We start from the raw sequence: 25,041 nt of genomic DNA on the forward strand, positions 1-25,041 counted from the left end.
ATTAAAATAAAATATAATATGATAAAATAATATAAAATTATCAAGACAAAAACTATGCTTATACTCTAAATTTCTAAAACAAAATTAATCAATAAATAATAGATTGCATTATGCTTCATTAAATAAAGCTAAATAGAAGGATCTTTCTATAATAAAAAAATTATTTAAAAGTTTGCATCTTATATGTATGATTTTAATAATTTACTAAATACTATTACACACCAAAAATCAATTATCAAAAACAGTAATTAATTTTTAAATATTGAGAGGTAACAAATAAGAAGAAATATAGTTACTAATAGAAATTAACTTTACATCATAATTTTCGATATATTTATTAAAATATTCAGAACAATAATTGTTAATTGTTTTATTATTTTTTATATTTTTATTTATAGATATGTTTAGATGTAATTTACTAGATTGATACACATACACATACACAAAGGGTCAATTTCTAATATATTTTATACTCGAGAATAAAAAATATATATACAATTTTTATTCGATTTTTAATTTTGTTCTTTTAAAAATAAATAGCTATAATCAATTTAAATTAATTTAAACGAATAATAGTGTCATAATTTAAATATTTAAGAAAAACTATTAAAAATTTATTTATTCATCTCGAATTAAATTATGCTTGAGATTACTTATTTGTTGTAATTATAATTTAAAAAATCTTGTAATTACACTCACCCTATAAAATAAATTAATTTTAACATTTTATACGAATTATCTCAAAAATAAAAATATTAATTGAAATTAAATCTTTTTCATATGAAATGATTTAATATTAAAAAAAATATTTAATTTTAAAAATATATGATTATAGGCATAAAAATAAATATAGTATTTATTATTTTAATTATATTTATTTTTTAGTTTTATACAATCAGGTTTATATATAATTTTCATTCTTATCCACAAAATTAGAGATATAATTAAAGACAGCATTCATATCTCGTTTTCAAATTAATCGTCATAGTTTGGTATTAAAAAAACCTTCCTGCTTAAATCGATTAATTTTAAGCTCAGTTTTGGCAGAAAGAGGGGCGGGAAATAAATCAATTTACTACTCACAAAAAACCTTTTATCGAAAAAAAGGATTCTCTTTGTGATTATAAACGTTGCTATAAATAAATATTTTTGCTTTTAAAAAACTAACAATCATCTTCATAATAAAAAATGTGATATTCAATCAGAAGTTGCTCGGTTTTGATATAGTTAATAGCAGTAAAATTTAACATTCTTTTGGTAATAGTTTCTTAAGTATAGCATAACAATTTATCATATTGGTATAAACAGCGTAGAAAGTTTTAATACCAATAATTTAATGACTATTGCTTATCAATAAATTAATATCAAATTTTACCTTGTGTTTTTCTTAAATTGCTCATATAGAAATGAAAATGTGTAAAATAACTATAAAAATGAAATATTAAACTTATTAAGAGTGTTGATAAAATCCTATATTTGATAATTGATTTTTTTTTAAATTATCTTTATTATATTATTATTACGATGCTATACTTTATCTTTCATATTATAGGTAATTTAGATGTAAAGTTATCAGTTTCATGCTTTCATTATTTATTTCTTGTTCATTATGCTACAATGCTTAGTTTAGAAAAAATATTTATTATAAGTAGCTTAGCACAGCTCAGTTACCTAATAGAGCCAATAGTAATTTTTTTTAATTTGTGTAGCACCATATTTATTTATTCATTTGAAATAAAGTGCACTTGAAAAACTGCACAACCTTTTACCAGAAAGTTACATATAATTTATACTACATGTAATCAACTTAAAAAAATATGGATTTTGCATATAAATGATTTTAATGTTTTAAAACATATTTATCTTTTCTTTTTCAAAAAGCAATATGATAAAAATTTGCTTTTGTTTGTCTATTTTATTTTGATTTTTTTTTAATGTATTTAAAAAATATTTCAGTCATTCACAATTAACATATATAAACAAGTATATTTTTAAAATAATGTCATATAACTAAAATGAATTTTTAATAATTTAAAATTCATGTGAGAAGTGAAAGCTCTTTATCAACGTACGTTTCAATATCTACACGACAAATGGGGCAACAACTGTTAGTACACAACCATTGATCAACACAATCTATGTGGAATAAATGCATACATGGGAGCCTTCTGTAATGAAAAAATTAAGCTTCATTAGAAAATAATTTAATAATAAGGATATACAATTATTTACAATTTATGTAATTACTATAAAATACAATTTTATGAAACAAAATTTTGTAAATAAATTGAATTACGTTTAATTATGGTCATTATTTTTTATATTAAAATTGTTGATATCAAATTTTTTGGAAAATAATATATAATTAAAGTAACTATAATAAAGGAGTATTATCATTTATAAATAAGTAAAAAACTTATTTTCATTATTCATATATATTATATATTATATTATTTTCATTGTATATTAAACTAAAATACTCTTGTTAAAAAAAACTCTACTTTCATATATTTATATTTAATTGAAAATATAAAATAATAACACAATAAGTTACTTTCACAAGGATTTAAAATAATTATTAAATCTACCTTATTCATTAAATAGATATATTTTATTTTTATAAGATAAAAATTCAATTTTTATAACTTACCGAACATTTTCGTTTTCTTCAAATTCAGAAAGACATATAGTACATTTTTCAATAGCATCTTCTTTATTTTCTACATCTTTTACCTAACACAATTTATTTATTATTTATATATTTAATAATATTGTTGTGCAGATAAAATTTTATATATAAATACAACATAAAAAAATCATACTCTTTTATATTTGTGTGGGAATGTATGACTTTCAATTGAATCTTGTGTAGCTCCACCTCGTGCACACACTATGTGTCTAAAATCAGCAATGTGTATATATGTTTCAGAACGCGGGGAAAATAATTGATTTTGAGTTGCATGTGACATTGGATGATAAGAATAATAGGGAAACTCGTGTGGCGTTTGATTCGGCTACAATAAAAAAATTTATTTAATTAATAAAAAATTGAATCAATCTAATGATTAGGACTCTATTTTATATGGATATTATTGAAACATTAAATGTTTAATTATTTAATCCATTTGAATATAGGCGTTTATAAAATAAATAAACGAATTAAATTTTTATAATTAAATATTTATAAAACTTAATCGATTTTTTATATAAACCTAAAAGTTTATTTATATTAAAAATTAGTTTATTAAAAATCTCTTTTTTTGTTAAAAGATTATAAAATTAATTGTTTTTAATTAAAGTTAAGAACAAATATAATTCATTTATACCACAACAGGCGTTATTCCAAAATTAGGAGAATTCCTAGTAGATCCACTTTCTGGATGACTGTAAACCATTGGTTGTTGTGGTGGTGGCAGTATTGCAGTTGTTAATGCTGGATAAGGTAATCGAAAATAGGTATTATCTCTTCTTGCACATGCTGGGTTCAAATGATTGCAACAATTTATACTACAAGTAGAGTGACCAGTTTCACTGATATTTGTATTTGGTGGTATGAATCTGAAATGTTTATACAAGGTAATCTAAAATGTGAATCAAATTAAATTTCTTTATCAATAAATACGGCAAAAATTTATTATGTGTACATTATATATTAATTATTAAATATAAATTTAATAATTATGATATATTATATAGTATTTATTTATATATATTCATTTGAATTAATCTATGTAACCTTACTGATAATTTAATAATTCTGTATATTATCACATTATTTAAATTATAATAAATTTTTATTTTATTACATATATTTTATGGAGATTGATTTAATAATATTTAAATAATCGAATTATATTTTCAGTAAGAAAGAAATTATAATTTCAACAATTAAAAAACTTCAATCAAATAAATGGATTATCTATAAGTATTAACCATCTTCTATTAATGCTTAAAATGAAGTACTAATAAAACTTCGATCAAATTTTAATTTCAAAAAAAAATTTGTACATAAACATTTAATATGATTTAGCTATATAGTCAAATTATATGTACAGTTTAAAAAAAAAGTATTTTCTTACCTATGAGGTCCATACATTCTTCTTGAATATCGACTATCTTGACGCATATGCTGATATTGACGATGTTGCTCTTGTATTCGTTGTTGTATCATCCATAGCCTTTCCATTGTTGGAGGCATTCTATGCATTCTTGATACTAAAATTAATTAAATTAAGATTCTATGTTTTCAAAAATTTGCTTACAGAACATAATAGTTAAGGTTACTAATATCTAATCATTAAGATTTATTAAATAGTATATTGCATTATTTCTTATTTAATTATAATGTATTGTAAATTTTTATTTTACCAATATCCATCATGTAACTTGGATCATTTCGTAACCGATGCTGATGATCATGTCGAGAAGATGTCAAACTTGACATCCAATCATGATGTATACAATGCCTCCTAGTTCTAAATAAATTTATATTACACTATACCTTAATTATTTTTATTTTAAAATAATTATACAGTATATTATACCTAAGTCGAGCATTTGTAGGTGATGGATTTGATTCATGTACCGAATTGCTTTCAGTATGCTCATCATCTGATTCTGTTGTTAAATCTACTACAGCAACAGGTTGACTTTGTTCTACGTTCTGTACATCTTGAGTTGATGCATTTGACTAAGTACAAAAATGAATTAATAGTATAAATTTATTTATTTTTTATACTACCAGTGATGTTAAAACACATAATAACATGTAATAAAATAAATTATTTAATGTACCAAGGATTAAGCAAATCTTTTTAATGAAAATTATTAATATAAAAATACAAACATTTATCTTATCAGTACAATTGACTGTACCAACTACTTCAACCGAACTATCTTCATCTTCATTTTCACTACTATCACTAGAAGACCACTCAATATGAATATCTGAAGATGTTGGAGCTCCATCTGTTCCTATTAAATTTATAAAGAATTATTTAATAATTATATTAAACATTTGGAAATTTTATAAATACTTGATGTTTCATTAGGATGCATATCTTGAGAATTCATCATAGTTGATTGAGTAGGTGTAAACAATGCTGTTTTTGTAATTTTATTATTAGTAATGTTATGAATTTCTGAATTTGAAGAATCTTCATCAGGATTCTCTGATTCACTTATGCTGAAAATGCAAGAAATATATATTAATTAATAATTTGATACATTAAAAAGAAAATATTAATTAATTATGATATTGATATCTATACACAGTTATTATTTTATATTTTATTGATTATGCAAGTACTAAATATGTATTTAACTTACATAAATGAATGAAGTCATTCTAGTTCAAAATTTGGATACATGAAATTTTTATACTCTTAATTATCATTAATATTTTATAATATATAATATTAATTATTTTGTTTAATGTAATTATAAAAAGGGTATTTTATATATCTTCGATTTTTTTAATTAAACAACTTTTTTGAGGACTATTGTAAGTATTAAAAAAGTAAATAAATTTTTGTTGATTAATTGAAATTTTTAAAAAACTAAAATTTCCATAAATGAAATTCTAACCTATAACCAACAGGATGATCTATTAATCTAGATGGTCCTGCTATGCTGCAGCTATCAGCTGGTGATTCAGTAGATATTCTTGCACGTTTTAATTTTGCACATTTCCTTTCATATTTTGTATATGCGTCTAAACATAATGTCTGATGTCTATAACCATTTACATACACTCCTTCTTGTGTACTTTCAGTCTTTGAAACTGCAGAGGCCTTTTTTGTAGTTTTCTCTTGTCTACTTTGACACATATTACAATTTATTGATTCTGTCAAACCATAATTTGCAGAATTTACAATTGATGTAGGAACATAATGACTACACACATAATCATTTGCAGCTTGTAAGTGTCGATGAGAATGACAAGGATATGATACTGCAGTAGTTACGTCTGTTTCTTCAATATCACTATCAGCAAATAAATGCTCATAGTCCATTTCATTTCCTATATTTTTTACAAGAAGTTATAATTTTTCTATTAAAAATATTATTAATAAAAATCTTTCCAAAATCACTGTCAGCTAATTAAATTTTAAATGATTTTTAATAATGTTAAAAAAATATATTTAACATTATTTTTTATTTACATTATTTAAATAAAAAGTTTAAAAACATCAATTGAGCAATCCTAAGAAAAAGATTTATAATTTATATATATATATTATAAAATTATAAAATAATACAAGTATTTATAATTAGTATTCATATACCGTCTTGATTTCCAATTTATATAAATTATAAATAAAAATCCAATAAAAACTTCTGCTTAAAATTAAAATGTATTTACAAAATATACCACCTGAGGGATATCGAGAATGTGAAGCTGGATCAGCTGTTGATGTAAATGCAGTATCAAAGATATCTGCCAAAGATGTTACATTGACTACATCCAAAGAACCTGCTGTAGCTTCACCATTAAATAGATCGTTAGAAGATTCAACTTTTTCTTTTGACCATGTATTCTTTGATTTTTCTCCTTCATCCATTCTTATTCTATACAATAGAAAATTGGTAATATTTACTTATAATAAGTAAGGATATATACTGTTAATATTGTTTTATTAAAATAAAAAGAATATAAAAATTTGATGAGCATTTTTCCAATAATTGTAAGATAGTCAATAAGTGTTAAATATTAAAATAATTAAAATAGTTCAAATTAAAACAAAATCATTGAAACGTTTTTTGTACTATTTCTGTTTTAAAAGTCAGTTATTATTAATATATAAAAAAATTCATAATAAATCAACATTAAGCCAATTTTTATAAAATACCATACAAGATTTAAATTCTAAACTTCAACAAAATGAAAATTATTTACATTTGGTAAAAAATAAAAATAATAATTCTGCCAACTAGTGTATTTATAAAATTTATATTGCAGATTTGAGTATAATACTCTCATAAATATCAAATACAATAAAAATTAAGTCTATAAAGATTTGTACAAAATTCAAAATAAAATACATTATTAAATTATTCAAAGGCAACTTCAACGTACATAAAAATTATATACTGTGAATGAAATAATTTATAAAAATGATTGACTCACATGTATAGTTTGGTAAATTCAGCGTATTGAAAATACAAAATAGACACTAAATAAAATAATGACCATAGGAAACCAGCTGGAGCTATGAAAAAAAAACTACCTGAGCCCACAAAAGCAAAAATCTGTATACAGGCTACATTACAATAAAGAGCTCATTGAAATGCAATACAATTTAAATGTAATCGTAATACAAATTATCAAAACGAGCAAATTAAAATAAGGAAATAGTGCGCGCGCGCGCTTTACATTCTCTATTTCCCAAAATAAGGCAATGGTAATTTCTTCACCACGTCATTTTTTTCGGACTGCCGGGAATCAGTAGAAGTGAAGAGACACGAAAAAACAAGAAGGAAGAAAAGGTACATCCAACGTTTAGTATACGCTAAATGTAATGTTTGTGGTTGAAATTCTGATTTTCGAATCAAAGACGTCTCGTACTCTTGCAAAATTAATTTCTTTCTTTCTTTCTCTCTTTATCTCTCCCTCTACCTATCTTTTTCTTTTCTTCTTTTTATATATTTATCGGCGCAGCTGTCCGAACTTACAAAAAATATAACTATAGAGGTCTCCAAGAATATATGTGTAATTTTTTATATAGCTCGGTACACTATTTTTCGGCATATTCATAAAAAATGATGTAAGCGAATAAAAATAATTTAATTGTATTTGCCTAACGACAAAGAAAAGAAAATGATACCTAAAAAAAAACACTTAGATGCTTAGCTTAGATATAACGATACAGTATGATCACTATTACTGTCCCAAAGTTGAAATCAAACTCTTCGCTGTTTACTTAATTGGGTTGTCTAATTAGACGGAAAGATACGAAGTGACGGGAAAAGTTGAAATGCAGAACCAACATTATAAGCCTATATATGCAAATGGAGAAAGTAAAAGCCAGAACGTGAACGTAACAGAAAGAAAAGGTAATACTAAAGTGGAAGCAAAAGCAAATTATAATTCCAAAGAAATACAAAAAAATTACAAAAAATGATAAAAAAATATATTACAAACATAATACTTAGCTAAAATTTTAGAATATACTGCTTATATATATACGTCACTATTTAACTGGCATTCTTCATTCAGTTATTGTTTTTAATTTAAAAAAGAAACAATTTGTGTTCCTTAACATTTTTAAATGAAAATATGTAAATTATGTTTTATTATATATAAAATCTATAGATTATGTAAAACATAAAGATAATATAGGATTTTAATTAAATAATCATCTTTAGATTATAATATAAACATATTATAATCATTGAAGTTTATAATTAGTTGACCATGTTTACCTGAATTTTTACTATTTTTTTCTAAATATTATTCTATCTATCTAAATATTCTTAACTTTAATAATTAAAAATATTACTTTACAATTTTTTTATATTCCGTTAAAATTTTGAAAATTTTTTTAATATATTTTTAGATAGTATAAAATAAATAGTAATTGTTTTACCTAAATATATATATATATATATATACTTACGAAAATTGTGTATTATTGTAAATATTATTTAATGTTATTATTTATTATTAGAATAAAATTTTTTTGACTTTTTTAATGAATTTGTTTTTTAAATTAAATATAGAAGAATAAATTACATAAAATAAAAATAATTTGATGGATATGAAATTTATCCCATGAACGAATGAATTTAATGAAAAATTTTAACACTTTAGGAATTTGGTATGCAATATAACATAATAAATAATTAATTCTAATATTGAAGATTATGTACCATTAATTTATCGAACTAACCCAAAAAAATATTCATATTAGAAAAAATTTTAAATTAGATAAAATTAAATAAAACCATGATAGTCCTACAATAAAATTATCTTAAAACGATAATTAAAAATCCATTTTTTTAGTGTTAGTAGTTATTTAATTTTGAAATTTTAAATTTAGTAAAATTAAGTAAAACCATAATAGTGCTAAAATAAAATTATCTTAGAACGATACTTAAAATATCCGTTATATTAAATATTAGTGGTTAGTTAATTTTATTCGAAAATCATCTCATAATATCTTTTATTTAAATATATAATATGAATATTATTTCTAATAAGTTATAATATAAAAACAGAAATAATTTGAGTAGTAAATAGATTAGCTGTAATAGTAATTAGCTGTAGATTCAATTCTTAAAAATATTTTATGAATGAGAACAAAATAAATAAATACAAGTAATCAGAATATTTAGAACAGAATATTTAGAATAAATTGATTTTCGAAAAGCAACTATAAAAAGAAAAGATTTGATACATGTTTTAAAATTATACTTTTTACTTACATATAAATAAACAGTGCATAAAATTTTAATGTTTTCCTTAAAATTATACTTTCAAAGTCAGCGCCGAAAATGTCTCAAAAGCTATCTAGTGGATTAATCTAGAAATTTGCATGCTCTTTCATATTATAAATTTTGTTTTTAAAAAATAATGAATTTTCATTGTGAAATGGAAAATTATAATTTTGGTACTTATTATTATACCTAAATTACAAAAAAAATTAATTATTTTAAAAGTATTATTATTAAATCATTTATGTAAAGTATTGGTTCAAATAGAAAACTGGTTTCTTTTAGATTGCCTTTACATTATCGCCTGCAATTTTAAAAAATTATAATGTTATACCTAAAAATAACTCTGTCAATAAGTAGAATCTCTAAAAATAATTCTATATTTATTGTAAACTTTTTATATCTGCTGTTTTTTGCAAAGCTGAAAAATTAATACTTTCATGTTGACTATTATCAAATTAATTTAAAGATTTAACGTTATGTCAAATTTCCGTAGAGTATAGAACGCAGAATAATAGTTGTAAAATAATACATGATCCATAAAAACTTTATTTATAATACTATTATTTTATTGCATTTGTCAAAATTCTAAAATCAGTAATGCAATTAACAAAATTTAGTTATATTTACTGATTTTCTCAATTTAAAAACAATTACCTTCATCTATTATATTAAAATATATATGAATATACATACCATAATTCTACCTCTTTATAACTTAGTATAATCACTATTGATTCACCTTTAGTTTAGAGTTACAAACTATAAAATAAAAAATTTTTAAATTATTTGACTGACTAAATTAATTAGTAAGACCAATGTCAAAGTTAAAAAGGTGAATAAAAAGTTTATCATTAATTTATTTATTGTTTAATAATACACGAAGATTATGGACACATTCCACTGCATTAGAAATTAATAAATCTATACATTATCTTATAACAATTTTATAAATTTGTTATTGAATTTCATTATTGTCTTTATCATTCATTAAAAACCTGTATCCGACATCATTACTATTAAGATATTAGTCATCTATCCTATTCTATTTTTTATTTCATAAAATAAACCAGCTTGAATATTTAGAGAAAACGTAAACTCTCATAAAACAATTTTAATATATTTATGTTTCTTCTACAAGATATATGAAAAAACTAATTAAAATTTTTCTGTTAAATTCCAATCAAACTGAATTTCACTAACTGGCTTTACAATTTATTGATTTATTTCCGGAATTAACAGGCTTGATAGTGTCAAGCTTTTATTATTAAATTATCATCATTACATTATATATTATATATAAAAACTCAATGTAAGATACTACTTAATTAATTGTTTCTAAATGATACTTAATTAATTCTATATGGGAACTTAAAAATTTTCTATAAATTGTGTTATGAATAAAATTATGTTTATCATTCTTTGTGCACAGATTAAGACATCTGTCTTAATCAAAATTATATGTATAGAAAACATATATATTTTCGTGTAAAATTTATACACTTACCAAATTTTACGCGTAAAATACGTAAATGCTATACTAGGTATAGTTTTGTTAGAATATGAAAAAAACAATTGTACATTAAATTATTCGAATTTTCAAGTTAACATTTTCAAGTTACCTTTATTTACAGAAAAAAATAATTAAATTATAAAGTAAATTATATTGAGACAAGGTATAAAGAGGCGATTTTTTGAAAAATAGATAAGATTTCAGGATTCAACACATGCATTCAAGTCATCATAAATAAAACCTTTGATTTCGAATATTAATTTTTTGTTATTTTTGATGTGGATATTATTATACGACTAACTTTTTATGTTGTACAAATCACCTGTTATAAATATTTAAAAATCTTTGTATATCAAATAAATAGAAACACAGATAGAAATGCAAAAACCTTACAATTACCTTATAAACCTTACAAAATAATATCATTTATGTACCAAATAAAAAATATTATGAATTAAAAACGATCGTTATAGTTAATAATATTTTCATAATCATAACTAGTTGCATTATTAATTCTGTAAATATTTTTCAATGCATGTACGCAAGAAACTTTTTTGTAAACTTTATAGTAATGGACCTCGAATTTATATATGTATTATAATTAAATAAAAATGACTATTCATGTACTTAAAATTATATATAATAAATATATTATGAATTTCTATAAATAGTTATTATACCGAAATAAATTTAAAATTAATTAACATAAAAAAATATTGTATTTGTTTTAATAAGAGGAAAACATTATTACGATCATTTAATAAAATTTCGTAAAATATATATTTTCTACAAATGATTAATCTGTAATTGACTATGTTCATAAATTTTTATACTCAACCATTTAAGACTTTTGATAATTATTAATATATTATCATATTATTAATTAATTACATTAACAAGACATAAATTATTTACGAGCTTTGTATAGTATACAAAATAGTTTATATTTTGATTGTTATCTGAATATTCGTTCATTTGTTAAATTAATGTACCCGTGAAAACAGCAAAAACAAAAGTATCTATAATATTGTTTCAAAGGTAATGAAATTAATAAGATTTCAGACAATAATGAAGCAAATGACCGATCACAAAGTAACGTACTCGAAAAAGTTATGGACAATGGTCTTCAATTCCAGTTTCTTTAAGCCTCATAACTAATATTTAATATCTGCGAATGCATTCATTTATTCTCAATTTTTTACAAATTCCTTAATAAATCTATTTTTTATTATTAAATATTTTTATAAATTAAATATTTATATTTTTATATACCAGATATTTTGTGATCTAATCAAATAGTATTATAAACTGAAATACATTTCAAAATTTTCTAAATTTTCCAAATTGATTTAATTAGTGTTATTTTAACTTTGAATATTTGTGTATTAATGTATTGCATTAATATAATTTATTGTATTCTAAAACATTTCTTATGAATAACTCTACGAATTCAAACACTAAATATATATTTTTGCACTTAAAATTATAATAGAAATATTACTAAAATGTATATTTTAAAAATATTTGAAAACATTTTCATATAATCATAAAAATTCTTTATTTTGTAAATTCTGAAAATTCAGTTTTGTTAACACTTATGTATAATTCAAAATGATCATCGATTTAATGTTATTTGAATTAAATAATTTTTATTATTCAATATTATTTAAGAAATATTTTACTACAAATATTTTTTCTCTACTATTTTGATACTTGTTTTACTTATTCATTATTAATAAAGATATATATATATATATATATATATTATTCCTATTTATGTGCTTGATATATTTTATAATATATTTATCACTTAATTATTCATTTTTAATTTTTATTTTTTGGAAATCAATTGGAAATATTAAATCATTTTCAAATTAAATATTATAAAAATTAAAAATATTCAACTTTTCCCTATCATCATAAAATTTATAATTATTTTTTATTAAGGATTCTGTTCTTTAAATATTAATGTATATCGCCTTTAATTGTTATATAAAATCTCCATCTTTTAAATATATTACACCATGTAATACAACCAAAATCTTTTTTATTAATATAATTCTTGCCAATATAAGGAAAAATATTAATTGTTTTACCCAAAAGTTAAATTTGGATAGATAACTAACGATTTATAGAGATATAAGAATTTATATTTAATTCTTACTTTTATAGACTGGATGTGTTGCTTCAAATTAATTTTTGGTAAATCGAACCACTATTTAATTTGAATCTACATATTTCAAAATGAATTAACATTTCAAATATTCAGATGTTTCAATAGGTATTTAATATCTAAAAGCACTTTATACAAATATTATATCATTTTGATTAAAGAAATGCAGTATCATAAATAACTAATAATTGTGGGCAAATAAAGATTTATTATAGAATACAGAATACTGATTACAAAAGTAATTACTGATTGTTGTCACTATATTCACCTACATTACTTTTTTTTGATGGACCAAATAAAACTAAAATCACCGTCATCTTACATCATACACAAACTAAATAAACAAAGTTACTGATTATTCGTCAATTATTATTAGTCAATCATCTTTACTTATTAATAAGTCCGTATTTAGCAGCGAACAGAAGAAGGAGGACAAAAGAAGATAGAAATATTGAACAACTATATATACTTATGAAGTTAGGTGAAGGTCTTCGTCTGCTGCACTGCGATTGCATAAAACGTTATTATCTATGTTTCTTTAGACTTTTTAACATCTATTATCCGCTAGTTGATCTCGTGCATAGGTAGAAAATCTTCAACGGTTGCTCTTCATTAATTAATCATATTCTTTTCACTAGAAATAGATCTAACCAAATATCGCAACTCGACTATTTAAGTTTTTTTCCACTGAGCGAGTACGAGCAGTATTAAAAAATGGCTGTCGCTGCTAAGGTATTATCGAAATTTTCAAGTAAGTAGAAATACTTATTATTTTATTTTCTTTTATTCTGTCCCTAACTCAACAATGTATTATTTAACTTAATTTTTAATCAAATATAACTATACAGACTTTAAGTGATATATTTATAATTTTAAATTAAATTTTTATTATCATTCTATAAATATATTTATTTTTAACGTATTTGAGTATCTTTTATTTACATTTTTAATGCGTGTTTGTTATTTGTTTAATACTGAATGTTTGTATGATACAAGATATCTTTCTAGTTTTTGTTTATTTATAAAATATGAGAAACATTGAACTACTAAATATTTTACACAATAATTCCGGTTATTTTAAATATATCACATATCAATTTTACTGAATTTTATATATTTTTGAAAAAGATATAGAATACTTTTATAAATTATGGATAATTATTAATTTTGTGGTAGCATAATTACATCAGTCTGTTTACAAGTGATTCGTTTTGTCCCTAACCTTATTGGATGCTTTTCAATCAATAGACCTTGATCTCGAATTTAAATAAAAAATGTTCTCTTTTTGAATGTCGTATGTTAAGTCTATATCTTTTTATATTTATTTTCTACCTTTTTTTAATTTAATTTTCAATCTTATTATTTTTAGCTCACTGCATCATTGATGACATAGATGCTTTAGATGTTTTGTAGTGATAAAGGTCACTATTTTATGTTCTAGTTGGAGCTCGTGGTGGATTGTTGCGTTCTCAAATTAGATTTAATTATACAGAAACTAGAAAAAATCTAAAAATTGATTCTGAAACCAAAGTTATTTGTCAAGGTTTTACAGGTAAACAAGGAACTTTTCATTGTCAACAGGCCCTTGACTATGGTACAAAAGTTGTTGGTGGAATAAATCCAAAAAAAGCAGGAATTGAACATCTTGGTAAGCCTGTGTATAAAAATGTTCAAGAGGTAATTATAAATAAACCAATATGTAAATAATATCTGTAAATTATTAATAGAATATGATAAATTATATAACATATAGTATTCCATCATATATGGAAAATATGGATTTTCATAATAAATATTTTATATTTTGATATATTAAATTAAAATTAACAAAATAAGATATTTATATTTTTTATAAATACTTTTATTCAACAACACATTTACAAAATTATATTATATACAATGTATAAATAATCAGCTAATTTTTAAAAATCAGCTAAACATTTTTTTAAATATATTGTATTAGGCAAAAGCTGCAACTGGTGCTACTGCATCTGTAATTTATGTACCACCTCCAGCAGCTGCTGCAGCAATAATGGAAGCTCTAGATGCTGAAATGCCCTTGATTGTGTGTATTACAGAAGGAATTCCACAACATGACATGGTTAAAGTAAAGAGACGATTATTGGAACAAAATAAATCTCGTCTCATTGGTCCTAATTGTCCGGGAATCATTGCACCTGAACAAGTGAGTTCATTAAATTGAATTTGAAATGAAAAAATTTTACTGTTATAAATTTATTGATTTATTTTTAAATATAAAATAATTGAGTTTAATACTATTGTTTAAGGCCATTTTTTCATTTGAATAAGCTAAACATAGATTTTGTATGCCTTTTCGAAGTTTGTAAAATATATATATATCTTTATTTATTTAAAATGTTCTTTATAAATTAATATTTATATTTTTAATAAAAGAAACATTGATTTTATCTATTTAATGTATGAATAAAATAATTCATTATACAGCTTTAAAATCAATTTATTAATATATTTTTAATATAATGAAAATGATGTAAACAATATAGTTACGAAAATAGTAATATATTTGAACTATTAATGTAAAATTGTTATTCAAAGAAATAAAATATTAAATACTTGTTTTAGTGCAAAATTGGAATTATGCCAGGGCATATACATCTAAAAGGTAAAATTGGTATTGTTTCACGATCTGGAACGTTAACATATGAGGCTGTTAATCAAACTACTCTTGTGAGAATTAATATCATATTTTTATTATAAATACTTCTTACATATATATTTTTTAAGACATACATTATTTTTAGACTGGATTAGGTCAAACGTTATGTGTCGGTATTGGAGGTGATCCATTTAATGGTACAGATTTTATCGACTGTTTAGAAATATTTTTGCAAGATCCAGCCTGTCAAGGCATTATTATGATTGGTGAAATAGGTGGTAGTGCTGAAGAACTGGCAGCAGAATATCTTACTGAGCATAACTCTGTTAGTTGTTTTTTTTCTTAGTTACATCAAGAATTATTTTATATTTATATATTCAATTAATGTATATAAATTTAATTGATAAATTAGGGAGTGAAAGCTAAACCTGTTGTATCATTTATTGCTGGTATGACAGCTCCACCAGGTAGAAGAATGGGTCATGCTGGTGCCATCATATCTGGAGGAAAGGGTGGAGCTCAAGACAAGATTAATGCACTTGAAAGGGTAAGCATTAAATGCAAATAAAATAAGTACATCCAATAATATTTATTTGTTTATAGGCTGGCGTTATTGTAACAAGGAGTCCTGCTCAAATGGGGAATGTATTATTAAAAGAAATGACTCGTCGTGGTCTTGCTTGAATTACAAATGATTTATTTGTTTGATGGTAAAATAAATTATTGTAATTTATTTAAATATAATTGATTTCAACATTTTAAATAGAAATAATTTTTAATAAAATAATTAAAATATAAAAGATAAAAAAAGGTAAGAGAATAGTAATATTCTAATTATTACTCTAATTTTACAGCTGACTGACTTCTAATTTTGAAAGCTGTACAAAACTTATTTCACTTTTATAAATGTACAGTACTAGAATAATGAATGAAATGCTCCATTCTGTTTATAAAAATCGTTGATTAAATAAGTTATAGCTTATGACGATTTAAATAAAAAGCGATTAAACTACAAGATCTATCAAGACGTATCCAATCTTGAATGTAGTATTGCTGAAAGAGTTTACATATGAAAAATATAATTTTACTGTAAATTATGTTGGATAATAAAATGTATCTATTAACATAAAACGCTTGTGCGAACGCATACACTCACACAGATGCATGGGTACCCACTAGCATGTATTTCTTAATGTAATTATATTAAATTTGATTTTTATAAAAAAATTATATAAATATATTTGAATTAAATATTTTCATGTTATATTTATAAAATACGTTGTAATTCATTTTGTATTAAAATCAAACAAATAATTTTTTATAAATTTAAAATTGTAAATGTATGGGTACACATTACAAATTAGTGATACAATTTTTTTAGCATATTTATATATTAAAAATTAGAATATCCCATTATTTTATCTATTATACTTGCTATATCTTTACTTTTATCACCTGGATATGGTTTTAACTTAGATAGATTTACTATTTGAATAAGTTTCAATAATCCTTTACAATTAGAGTAATATAAATATCCTAATTTATAAAGCTGTTTAGCAAGTTCTAATTGATGATTACTCATAAGATGATCATTTATAATTATAATTAAAGGTTTCAATAACTCTAAAGCTTCTAGACAACTTCCTGCTCCAGCATGGCTAATAATTAAATCAGCCGATTTCATTACTTCATGTAAGGATGAATTTAAATGAAAAGCTTTAATATTATTAAATCCACATCTAGAAGAGCAGTTGGGTTGAAAATTCGTTTTTCCAATTTGTAATATCAATTCATTATATCCTTGATTATTAAGTTCCTGTTATAGAATACAAATATCTGTGCAGAAATATTATTTATAAATGATTTTTTTATCATAGTAAAAGTATATTCATTTACACATATTTACCTGTAACACTTCATTAGTGGTTATAGTATTAATAAGTTCATCAAATTTAGTTGTTCCAACAGTAACAAGTATTCTTTTGTTCATTTTTTTCTACAAAATTTATAATGTGTATTAAAAAAATCAATATATTAATTTTTATTGAAATTTATGTATAAATTAAAATAAATTTTATATACAATCAATAGTCACTTAATTACACAACTATTATGAATTATTTATATAGGCAAAAATTTACAAAGTCAAGAATTTATTATAAACTATAAACTCCACACGTATAAGTATTTTATAAAATTTTAATTTCTTATATAAATAAGTAATAAGTAATAATATTTATTAAAATTATCATATATATATTATATACACACAACATTAAAATTATAAAAGTCAATTTTTATCCATTAGTTTTACTTGCTAAAATAAAATATTTAAGTTTTATTAATAAATACAAGTACAAATAATTAAATAACTGATTTTAATTTGAATTTATAATTTAGCAAAAGATTAAATGAACTCAACTGTTTTAATTCAGTGATTCTTTTAAATATATAGTTATTTTTAATTACTTTATAGATGCAAATTGAAATTTTAACAAATATTACTTACAAACTCTAATACGTGAATTCAATTTTCTTGTTATTAGAAGAAAACATATTTTATGTACTTTACAAAATATACTCTACAAATTTATATTAATGTTAATCTTTTTATGGCTACTTAATCAGAGAGTTTTGTTTTATTAATATGAAAATATATCAACATAATGAAAATTTTACAATTGGTTAAAGTAAATTGAGTATATAAAAAAAATTAAATCATATTACAGAAGCCTGTTAATTTTTGCTATCTGAGTTTATATTATAGAAAGTGGTAAATTTAATTACATTCATATTTTATATTCTACTTTTCCAAATTATATCTATTTTTCTTCAATTATTTATATCCTTATGTTTCGTTTTACGTATATGATTAAATACTTCGTTAATATTTACCTTATTGGTCACTATTTAAACTTGACAAAACTGGTAATATCAATATTAAAAAATATTAAATATTAAAATATTAATATTGATATAAATTGATACTATAAATAATATTTTCAATAAAACGATGTCATTTCGTATTATTATTATGTTTAATATATTAATTTGCAAGACATAATTAACATCGGTTGCTTTTATTTCCCAAACACCGACAAATTTTATTTAAAAGAATAAGAAATATATATTATCTGAATAAGTGAAAGAAGGTATTAACTATACGGAAAAAAACATACAGCAATTTAGTACTTGCAGAGGCATCTATAGTATACATCTGTTTAGGGGTGAAGTATATTACAATTTATTAAGGCGACATTCCAACTCTTCAACTTAACCGAGTTCATGGTTTTGGTGCTACTGGTATTGGAGTTCAATGAAAATAGAAAACTTCGAGTAAGAAAAAGCGCGCACCGTTAACTAAAATATTCTAAGTTGCATACGGTTTCGTTGTTAAATTTGCAGCATTTTATTTCAGAATATAAGCAAGCTTACTGCTGAAAAAATAGTTAACTACATTTACTTCTAACCAAGAATAGGATTCAAAAAATTAACAGAATGGTTTCAGTGCGTTATACGCGAAATCTTTTCCTTAGGGGAATGTGTATTATCTATCTATTTGCGTTCCTCAGCTTCTACATTCAGATTCCCGGTAAGTGCTGCAGGTATGCCGTCTTTTCATTTTTAACTAATAATTTTCAAAAATTATACATGAATATAAAATAATACAATCCATTTAATATCAATGTTAACTTTTAAAATACAGCTTAGGAAAGTATGAATTCAGTATATAGCATCTTTTTTGAAGTTCGATATGACAAATTTTAGAAATAAATATTTATTTTTAAATTAAACTATTTATAAAGATCACAGGTCTATTGTAAAAATACCTCTCAATTACAATATTGTCAATATAATAAATTTTGCTTAAGATAATTATCCATTATTACAACAATGTATTCAAATAAGGTTAAAAATTATTAAAGTTTGTAAAAATTAAATAAAAATGCTTAAATTTAAAGAAAAATATTCCAAAAATTTATAATTTTGTATACATTTTTAATGAATACAATTAATTTTATAATATTTTTAAAACCAAAACTATTTTATAATAGATATCTTATTAAAAAATAAAGAAAAAATTCAAATAGACTTGTTATATTCTTTTAGTGTTATTGTAATTTAAAAATTTTTATTTTAGTTACAATATTTCCATCTAATTAATGTTAATCTAACATTAATATTAAAATTAATCAAGTTATTGGTTACATATATAAATTATAAAATAAATTTTGTATTCTACTCCATTGTCAAACATGATGAATATTTAATCTGTTTTAATAAATCTTGTTATTAACTATAATATATTTATAAAAACATTTTTTAAATATAATTAATATTATGTACAAACTTGATTATAATTATATAATAGAGATAATATAAAAATAGAATCTTTTTTAAATTTATAAATATATCCAATGATATTATATACAAATAGTTTTCGAATTAGTTTTTAACTGAATTTTGATTTTCAATAACCTAATTTTTTTTAAAAATAACAATAAATATCAAGTTTTTTTAACAAGAAATTTAGTAATAAAATAATTTTATGACAATAATTTAATAATAAAATTGTATAAAATGTATAATAAAATAAAATTCTTGGATACAGTCACTAATTTGATTTTATTTTCAATTTATTATATTTTGCATTTTATGCATATATGTATTTGCATGTATTTTATTTTTTATTTTATTAATAGTTTTCGAATTTTTTTATTCATTATATTAATAGTATTGACTTAATTTTTTTTCATATTAATTTAATTTTAATATAAAAAATTAGGTATATAAAACATAATATATTGCTAAATATATAACACAGCTATATTGGCAAAGTTAAAATATTTTTGTTTTTTCAAAAATAAGTTTAATTAAAAAAAAATTTATAATTTCAATTACAGTTTAAATATAATTTATGACTCAAAAATATTTTTGCTTATATAGGTTTATATGGTGATAATGGAATACTACCAGGAAAAACACAATTGGATCTAAAAGCTCAAATATCTCTTTTACAAAAATTTAAACAAAAACCAACTCTACTTTGGTTTGCTCCTTATCTTGGTTTAAATGTTGAATATATGCTTGATGTTTTGACATTAATTGGAATAATTATCTCTTTTTTGGGGTAATTAATTTTTGAGAAAGATTGCAAAAATATTAATTTTAAAGATTACAAAATTAAAAACATATTTTGTTTCATAGATTCATATCACAAAAATTCTGCTCTGCTCCAATATTTTCTATATTATGGTCGCTATACTATTCTATTTACCAAATAGGTCAAACATTTATGTGGTTCCAATGGTGAGAATAATATTAATCATAAATAACATGATTACTTTAATAAATAATACTATGGTCTATAAATAGATGAGCTAACAAATAGAAATTTGTAAAATGTTAAAAATTGATTTAAACATTTATAAATACTAAAAAGAAGAAATGGACAAAAAAATGTAATAGAAATAGGAATTTTTTATTTGAAAGTTCTACTTATATATTTAATTTAATTTAATCATATGACTTAATTGATAAAAGAGCAGCACCCCTAACAATTTTATAGAACAATAAAAAAATTATTAAATTTATAATCACCAACATATTTAAGATTTTTCATTTTTATAAATAAGTATTGGATATCTAATAAATTTAACTTTCATTTAATTTATATATATTTAAGTATGTTATCTGAATAAATTGAATATTTATAAGAAATTTATAATATCAAATTCAATATTATTTATAATATTTAATAAAATTTAATTTTTGTTAGTATTATATTAATATTTTATTTCAAAAAAGAAAATTATAGAATTAAAATATTAAAATTATATAAATTATTAATACTAATATTTTATTATTAAGGCAAATAGTTTTCTCTTTATTTTCTTAGAAAATTTAAGACCTTTACACTATTTTAATTTATTTTGTTTTATCGCTATCGCTTATTTTTTTTAATATTAATAAACTGTTATCAAAAAATTCTAGGGATAATCTTTTATTGGAAGCTGGCTTTCTATGTATAATTGTTGCTCCATTTTGGTATTCTAATCATATAAAAAAAAGTACTCCAAGCGATTCACTAACATTTTGGACTGTGCGTTGGCTTTTTTTCCGTCTGATTTTTTCTAATGGAGTAATTAAGCTTACTTCTGACTGCCCGCTTTGGTGGAAATTGGATGGTAATTATTCTATAATATACTTTCTATGAAATTATACTTTTTAAAAATAGTATGTATTTTTATTTATATCATTGATGGAATTTATATTATATTAATAATATTAAGTTTTTCCAAAATTGAATTTAAAAACTTTATGATGTACTGATTTAGTTTTAAATTAAAAATCTTTCAATAGTAAAAATTATAAGTTAAATACTGTGCAATGTTAATATAAAGATAATTAATAAAAAGTTTATTTCTCAGCCCTAAGTGTGTATTTTGAATCTCAATGTATTCCAACCCCTTTGGCTTGGTATGCTCATCATTTACCATCTTGGTATCTACGACTTAATACTGTTGGCGCCAATATACTGGAGCTTGTTATACCTTTTCTCTTCTTTTTTCCCATTAAGAAAGTTCGAGTTATAGCCTTTTATTTACAAGTAGGTATACATAAAGATTGCAAAAATTTATTTATATTAATTTTCTTTAATATAATATTTGTATTATTTAAAATATTTTATTCACTATATTATGTTTAAGATGGTATGAATGTTTTACAGCTTATTCTTCAAATTCATATAATTACAACAGGAAATTATAACTTCTTCAATTTATTAACAATTTGTTTAAGTATATCCTTATTAGATGATCATTTCTTTTATAGAAAGAAATCGAAAGCTGAAAAATCAAGAATTTTTTATTATTTGTCTACTATAATTTGTATTGTATTGTACACAGGAATTTTTTATAGTACTTATGTGTATTATAATCTTAAGTTTACTAAAGATTGGTCTATTTCATCTCAAATAGGTAAAATTTTTATTTTATTTGACTCAATATTAAATTCATTAAAATATGATGTACAAATAATATTTTTTACAGGATTTACAAAAGAACAATTTAATAACATTCTTTCTCGTTTTATTCCCATTTCTGTGTATGTAGCATTAATATCACTTAGTTTTACTGTAGCTAATGGAGTAACTAATTCAGTTATGAATGTTAAAGGGGTTAAGAGAAAAATTACTACAACACTTATAACATTGTTATATTCTACAATTGTTGCTTTTATTTTTGCTGTCAGTGTTGTAAGTAAATTATTAATATAAAAGCAATTAAAATATTAAATATTGTATTATAAACATTTTTAATTTGATAGGTACCATACACAGTTTCTTTGTACCCAAAATTAAATATGACTCTTCCAGTTCAATTAAAAGAAATTCACTCAAAAATAAATCATCTGCAATTGACAAATAGTTATGGAATATTTAGAAAAATAACTGGTGTTAATGGAAGACCAGAAATAATTATTGAAGGAAGTAATAATATTGAAGGACCATGGAAGGAATATCATTTTCTGTATAAGCCTGGTAATATTAATAATTCGTTACCATTTGTTGGTAAGTTTACTTTACTTATATTTTTATAAACTAAATTTTATATATAAATAAATTATTTGAATTTAATAATTTATTGATTAATTTTTAACTATATATATGTGTGTGTGTGTGTGTGTGTGTGCGTGTGTAGAGAGAGAGAGAGAGAGAGAGAGAGAGAAAGATTTATAAGATATAAAATTTAACAAAATTTTACATTTCGTTTGATGCAATATAAAATTGTCAATTGAATTCTTCCAAAATAATGAAATTTAATTTTTTTATTTTCATAATTTGTTCATTTATACATTACTTAAAACATTTTGAAATATTTAAACTTTCATTTTGTAAATATTTCTAATGCTACCTAATTTTATTAGAATATTTTTTTAAGATAAATTATGTTTCATATTTAAACTTTATAATTATACTGTAATAAATAATACTGAATAGTCAAAAAATGTATTAGATATAATGTATATTATTTTTTTATTTATAGCTCCATATCAACCACGTCTTGATTGGCAAATGTGGTTTGCTGCATTAGGCAATTATAGTCAAAATCCTTGGTTAATGTCTTTTGCCTACAGACTTTTATATGGACAATCGGAAGTTTTAAATTTAATGAATAATCTTGAAAACCCCTTTCGTGATAATCCACCAAAGTATATCAGAGCTAGTCTTTATCATTACCATTTTACACCATCAAATAAAAAGTAAGTACCAAAAAAATTAGAAGCATTAATATATATATAGTTAATATGAAATAATTTATATTACTGGTGGTAATTATTGAGTAAAAAAAGGATAAAAATGATTGTAGACTATACTTGATGTAATTTGTTATTATAATTTATTTAATTGTTACATATTTGGCTTCTTAAGGAATATTAAAAAAATCTTTTCACTTTAGAAAATAAACTTTTTAAATTAAGCTGAAAGTATGTCATCTGAATAAACAATTCAGAAATTTCGTTAAAAAATCTTAATGTGTATACATTACATATTTCAATATTAATTAAAAACATTTTAAATATTTAAAACATTTTTGTATACAATTAATCAAATATTTATTATTTTTCATTTACATTTTATTTTGATAAAATATAAGTAATTATATTGATAAAAAGTTTTAAATCAATTATTTTCTTTAGGGGTAATGTGCAATCTTGGTGGATAAGAGAAAGAATAAATGATTATTTTCCCATCTTCAGTCGTGATCATCCACCTCTAGTTGAATATTTATCAAAAAAAAAAATTATTCAAAATAAACCATACATTAAAGTGATGAATAATACTTTGAAAATAGTATTTGATTTTATTAGATCTCTGGTAAGCAAAGTTGAGGCAACTCTATTACTCTGGGGCATGTTCACAGCTGGATGTGCAATAATCATGACCGGTTAATAAATGAGTTATAATATGAATGGTGTCAAATATGAAATAGAATAAAAATTGATTTCCATGTAAAAAGAAGTGAGAAAAGACTTTTTATATTATTTGAAGTATATTTTATAACAAAGTTTATTATTATTAATATTAATTACAGTTCTGTAAATTAATAATTAAGCTTCATATTTTGTATTCAAACTTTTTAAAGATTTTTTCAATATTTTGCATAATATATGATTATGTTTGAGAACTATATTTAAAATATATTTGCAGACTTAATGTGTCATTATCTATTTATTATAACACATCGTTTAATAGTACTATAATACAATACTAATGCT

At 21.8% G+C, this 25,041-nt stretch overlaps 4 protein-coding genes across 7 annotated transcripts; 2 read left to right on the top strand and 2 right to left on the bottom strand.

Annotated features, from left to right (window-relative positions):
- Window positions 1–1,985: 1,985 nt before the first annotated feature.
- On the bottom strand, window positions 1,986–13,658 carry LOC105364709 (uncharacterized). 3 transcript variants are annotated; one of them, XM_011502714.1, is made up of 12 exons: window positions 13,591–13,658; window positions 6,377–6,570; window positions 5,587–6,022; window positions 5,037–5,185; window positions 4,847–4,974; window positions 4,545–4,690; window positions 4,369–4,475; window positions 4,080–4,215; window positions 3,327–3,558; window positions 2,823–3,014; window positions 2,651–2,733; window positions 1,986–2,168 (listed from the first exon to the last, which is right to left on the bottom strand). In XM_011502714.1, the coding sequence occupies exons 2-12, from the start codon at window positions 6,561–6,563 to the stop codon at window positions 2,039–2,041; spliced, it is 1,926 nt and encodes a 641-aa protein (XP_011501016.1). In that variant the 5' UTR covers window positions 6,564–6,570; window positions 13,591–13,658; the 3' UTR covers window positions 1,986–2,038. The 3 variants fall into 3 exon arrangements, with proteins under 3 accessions (XP_011501016.1, XP_011501017.1, XP_011501015.1); XM_011502715.1 differs by lacking the exon at window positions 13,591–13,658 and adding an exon at window positions 13,113–13,131; XM_011502713.1 differs by lacking the exon at window positions 13,591–13,658 and adding an exon at window positions 7,130–7,596.
- On the top strand, window positions 13,623–16,463 carry Scsalpha1 (Succinyl-coenzyme A synthetase alpha subunit 1). Its single transcript, XM_011502712.1, has 8 exons — window positions 13,623–13,641; window positions 13,760–13,872; window positions 14,563–14,798; window positions 15,085–15,306; window positions 15,726–15,830; window positions 15,905–16,084; window positions 16,172–16,306; window positions 16,363–16,463. The coding sequence occupies exons 2-8, from the start codon at window positions 13,836–13,838 to the stop codon at window positions 16,441–16,443; spliced, it is 996 nt and encodes a 331-aa protein (XP_011501014.1). The 5' UTR covers window positions 13,623–13,641; window positions 13,760–13,835; the 3' UTR covers window positions 16,444–16,463.
- Window positions 16,464–17,042: 579 nt separating this feature from the next.
- Window positions 17,043–18,751, bottom strand: Alg13 (Alg13 UDP-N-acetylglucosaminyltransferase subunit). Of its 2 annotated transcripts, none has more exons than XM_011502716.1 (3): window positions 18,655–18,751; window positions 17,666–17,755; window positions 17,043–17,575 (listed from the first exon to the last, which is right to left on the bottom strand). In XM_011502716.1, exons 2-3 carry the CDS (start codon window positions 17,747–17,749, stop codon window positions 17,153–17,155), a joined length of 507 nt encoding a protein of 168 aa, XP_011501018.1. In that variant the 5' UTR covers window positions 17,750–17,755; window positions 18,655–18,751; the 3' UTR covers window positions 17,043–17,152. The 2 variants fall into 2 exon arrangements, with proteins under 2 accessions (XP_011501018.1, XP_011501019.1); XM_011502717.1 differs by lacking the exon at window positions 18,655–18,751 and adding an exon at window positions 18,269–18,295.
- Window positions 18,752–18,988: 237 nt separating this feature from the next.
- LOC105364711 (lipase maturation factor 2) lies at window positions 18,989–24,811 on the top strand. Its single transcript, XM_011502718.1, has 10 exons — window positions 18,989–19,351; window positions 20,707–20,890; window positions 20,968–21,069; window positions 21,754–21,947; window positions 22,191–22,369; window positions 22,490–22,739; window positions 22,812–23,017; window positions 23,089–23,332; window positions 23,808–24,024; window positions 24,463–24,811. Exons 1-10 carry the CDS (start codon window positions 19,258–19,260, stop codon window positions 24,713–24,715), a joined length of 1,923 nt encoding a protein of 640 aa, XP_011501020.1. The 5' UTR covers window positions 18,989–19,257; the 3' UTR covers window positions 24,716–24,811.
- Window positions 24,812–25,041: the final 230 nt, after the last annotated feature.

The sequence above is a fragment of the Ceratosolen solmsi genome, unplaced genomic scaffold, assembly GCF_000503995.2.
Source record: "Ceratosolen solmsi marchali unplaced genomic scaffold, CerSol_1.0 scaffold15, whole genome shotgun sequence".
Taxonomy (NCBI): domain Eukaryota; kingdom Metazoa; phylum Arthropoda; class Insecta; order Hymenoptera; family Agaonidae; genus Ceratosolen; species Ceratosolen solmsi.

Coding starts and splice junctions, on each gene's coding strand:
- LOC105364711 (XM_011502718.1), top strand. CDS start 19,258: ATGGTTTCAGTGCGTTATACGCGAAATCTTTTCCTTAGGGGAATGTGT. Junction 19,352..20,706: donor CTTCTACATTCAGATTCCCG/GTAAGTGCTGCA, acceptor TTGCTTATATAG/GTTTATATGGTGATAATGGA. Junction 20,891..20,967: donor ATAATTATCTCTTTTTTGGG/GTAATTAATTTT, acceptor TTTGTTTCATAG/ATTCATATCACAAAAATTCT.
- LOC105364709 (XM_011502714.1), bottom strand. CDS start 6,563: ATGGATGAAGGAGAAAAATCAAAGAATACATGGTCAAAAGAAAAAGTT. Junction 4,476..4,544: donor CCTACAAATGCTCGACTTAG/GTATAATATACT, acceptor AAATTTATTTAG/AACTAGGAGGCATTGTATAC. Junction 3,015..3,326: donor TTGGAATAACGCCTGTTGTG/GTATAAATGAAT, acceptor TTTTTATTGTAG/CCGAATCAAACGCCACACGA.
- Scsalpha1 (XM_011502712.1), top strand. CDS start 13,836: ATGGCTGTCGCTGCTAAGGTATTATCGAAATTTTCAA. Junction 15,307..15,725: donor GAATCATTGCACCTGAACAA/GTGAGTTCATTA, acceptor TACTTGTTTTAG/TGCAAAATTGGAATTATGCC. Junction 15,831..15,904: donor CTGTTAATCAAACTACTCTT/GTGAGAATTAAT, acceptor CATTATTTTTAG/ACTGGATTAGGTCAAACGTT.
- Alg13 (XM_011502716.1), bottom strand. CDS start 17,749: ATGAACAAAAGAATACTTGTTACTGTTGGAACAACTAAATTTGATGAA. Junction 17,576..17,665: donor CCACTAATGAAGTGTTACAG/GTAAATATGTGT, acceptor ATTCTATAACAG/GAACTTAATAATCAAGGATA.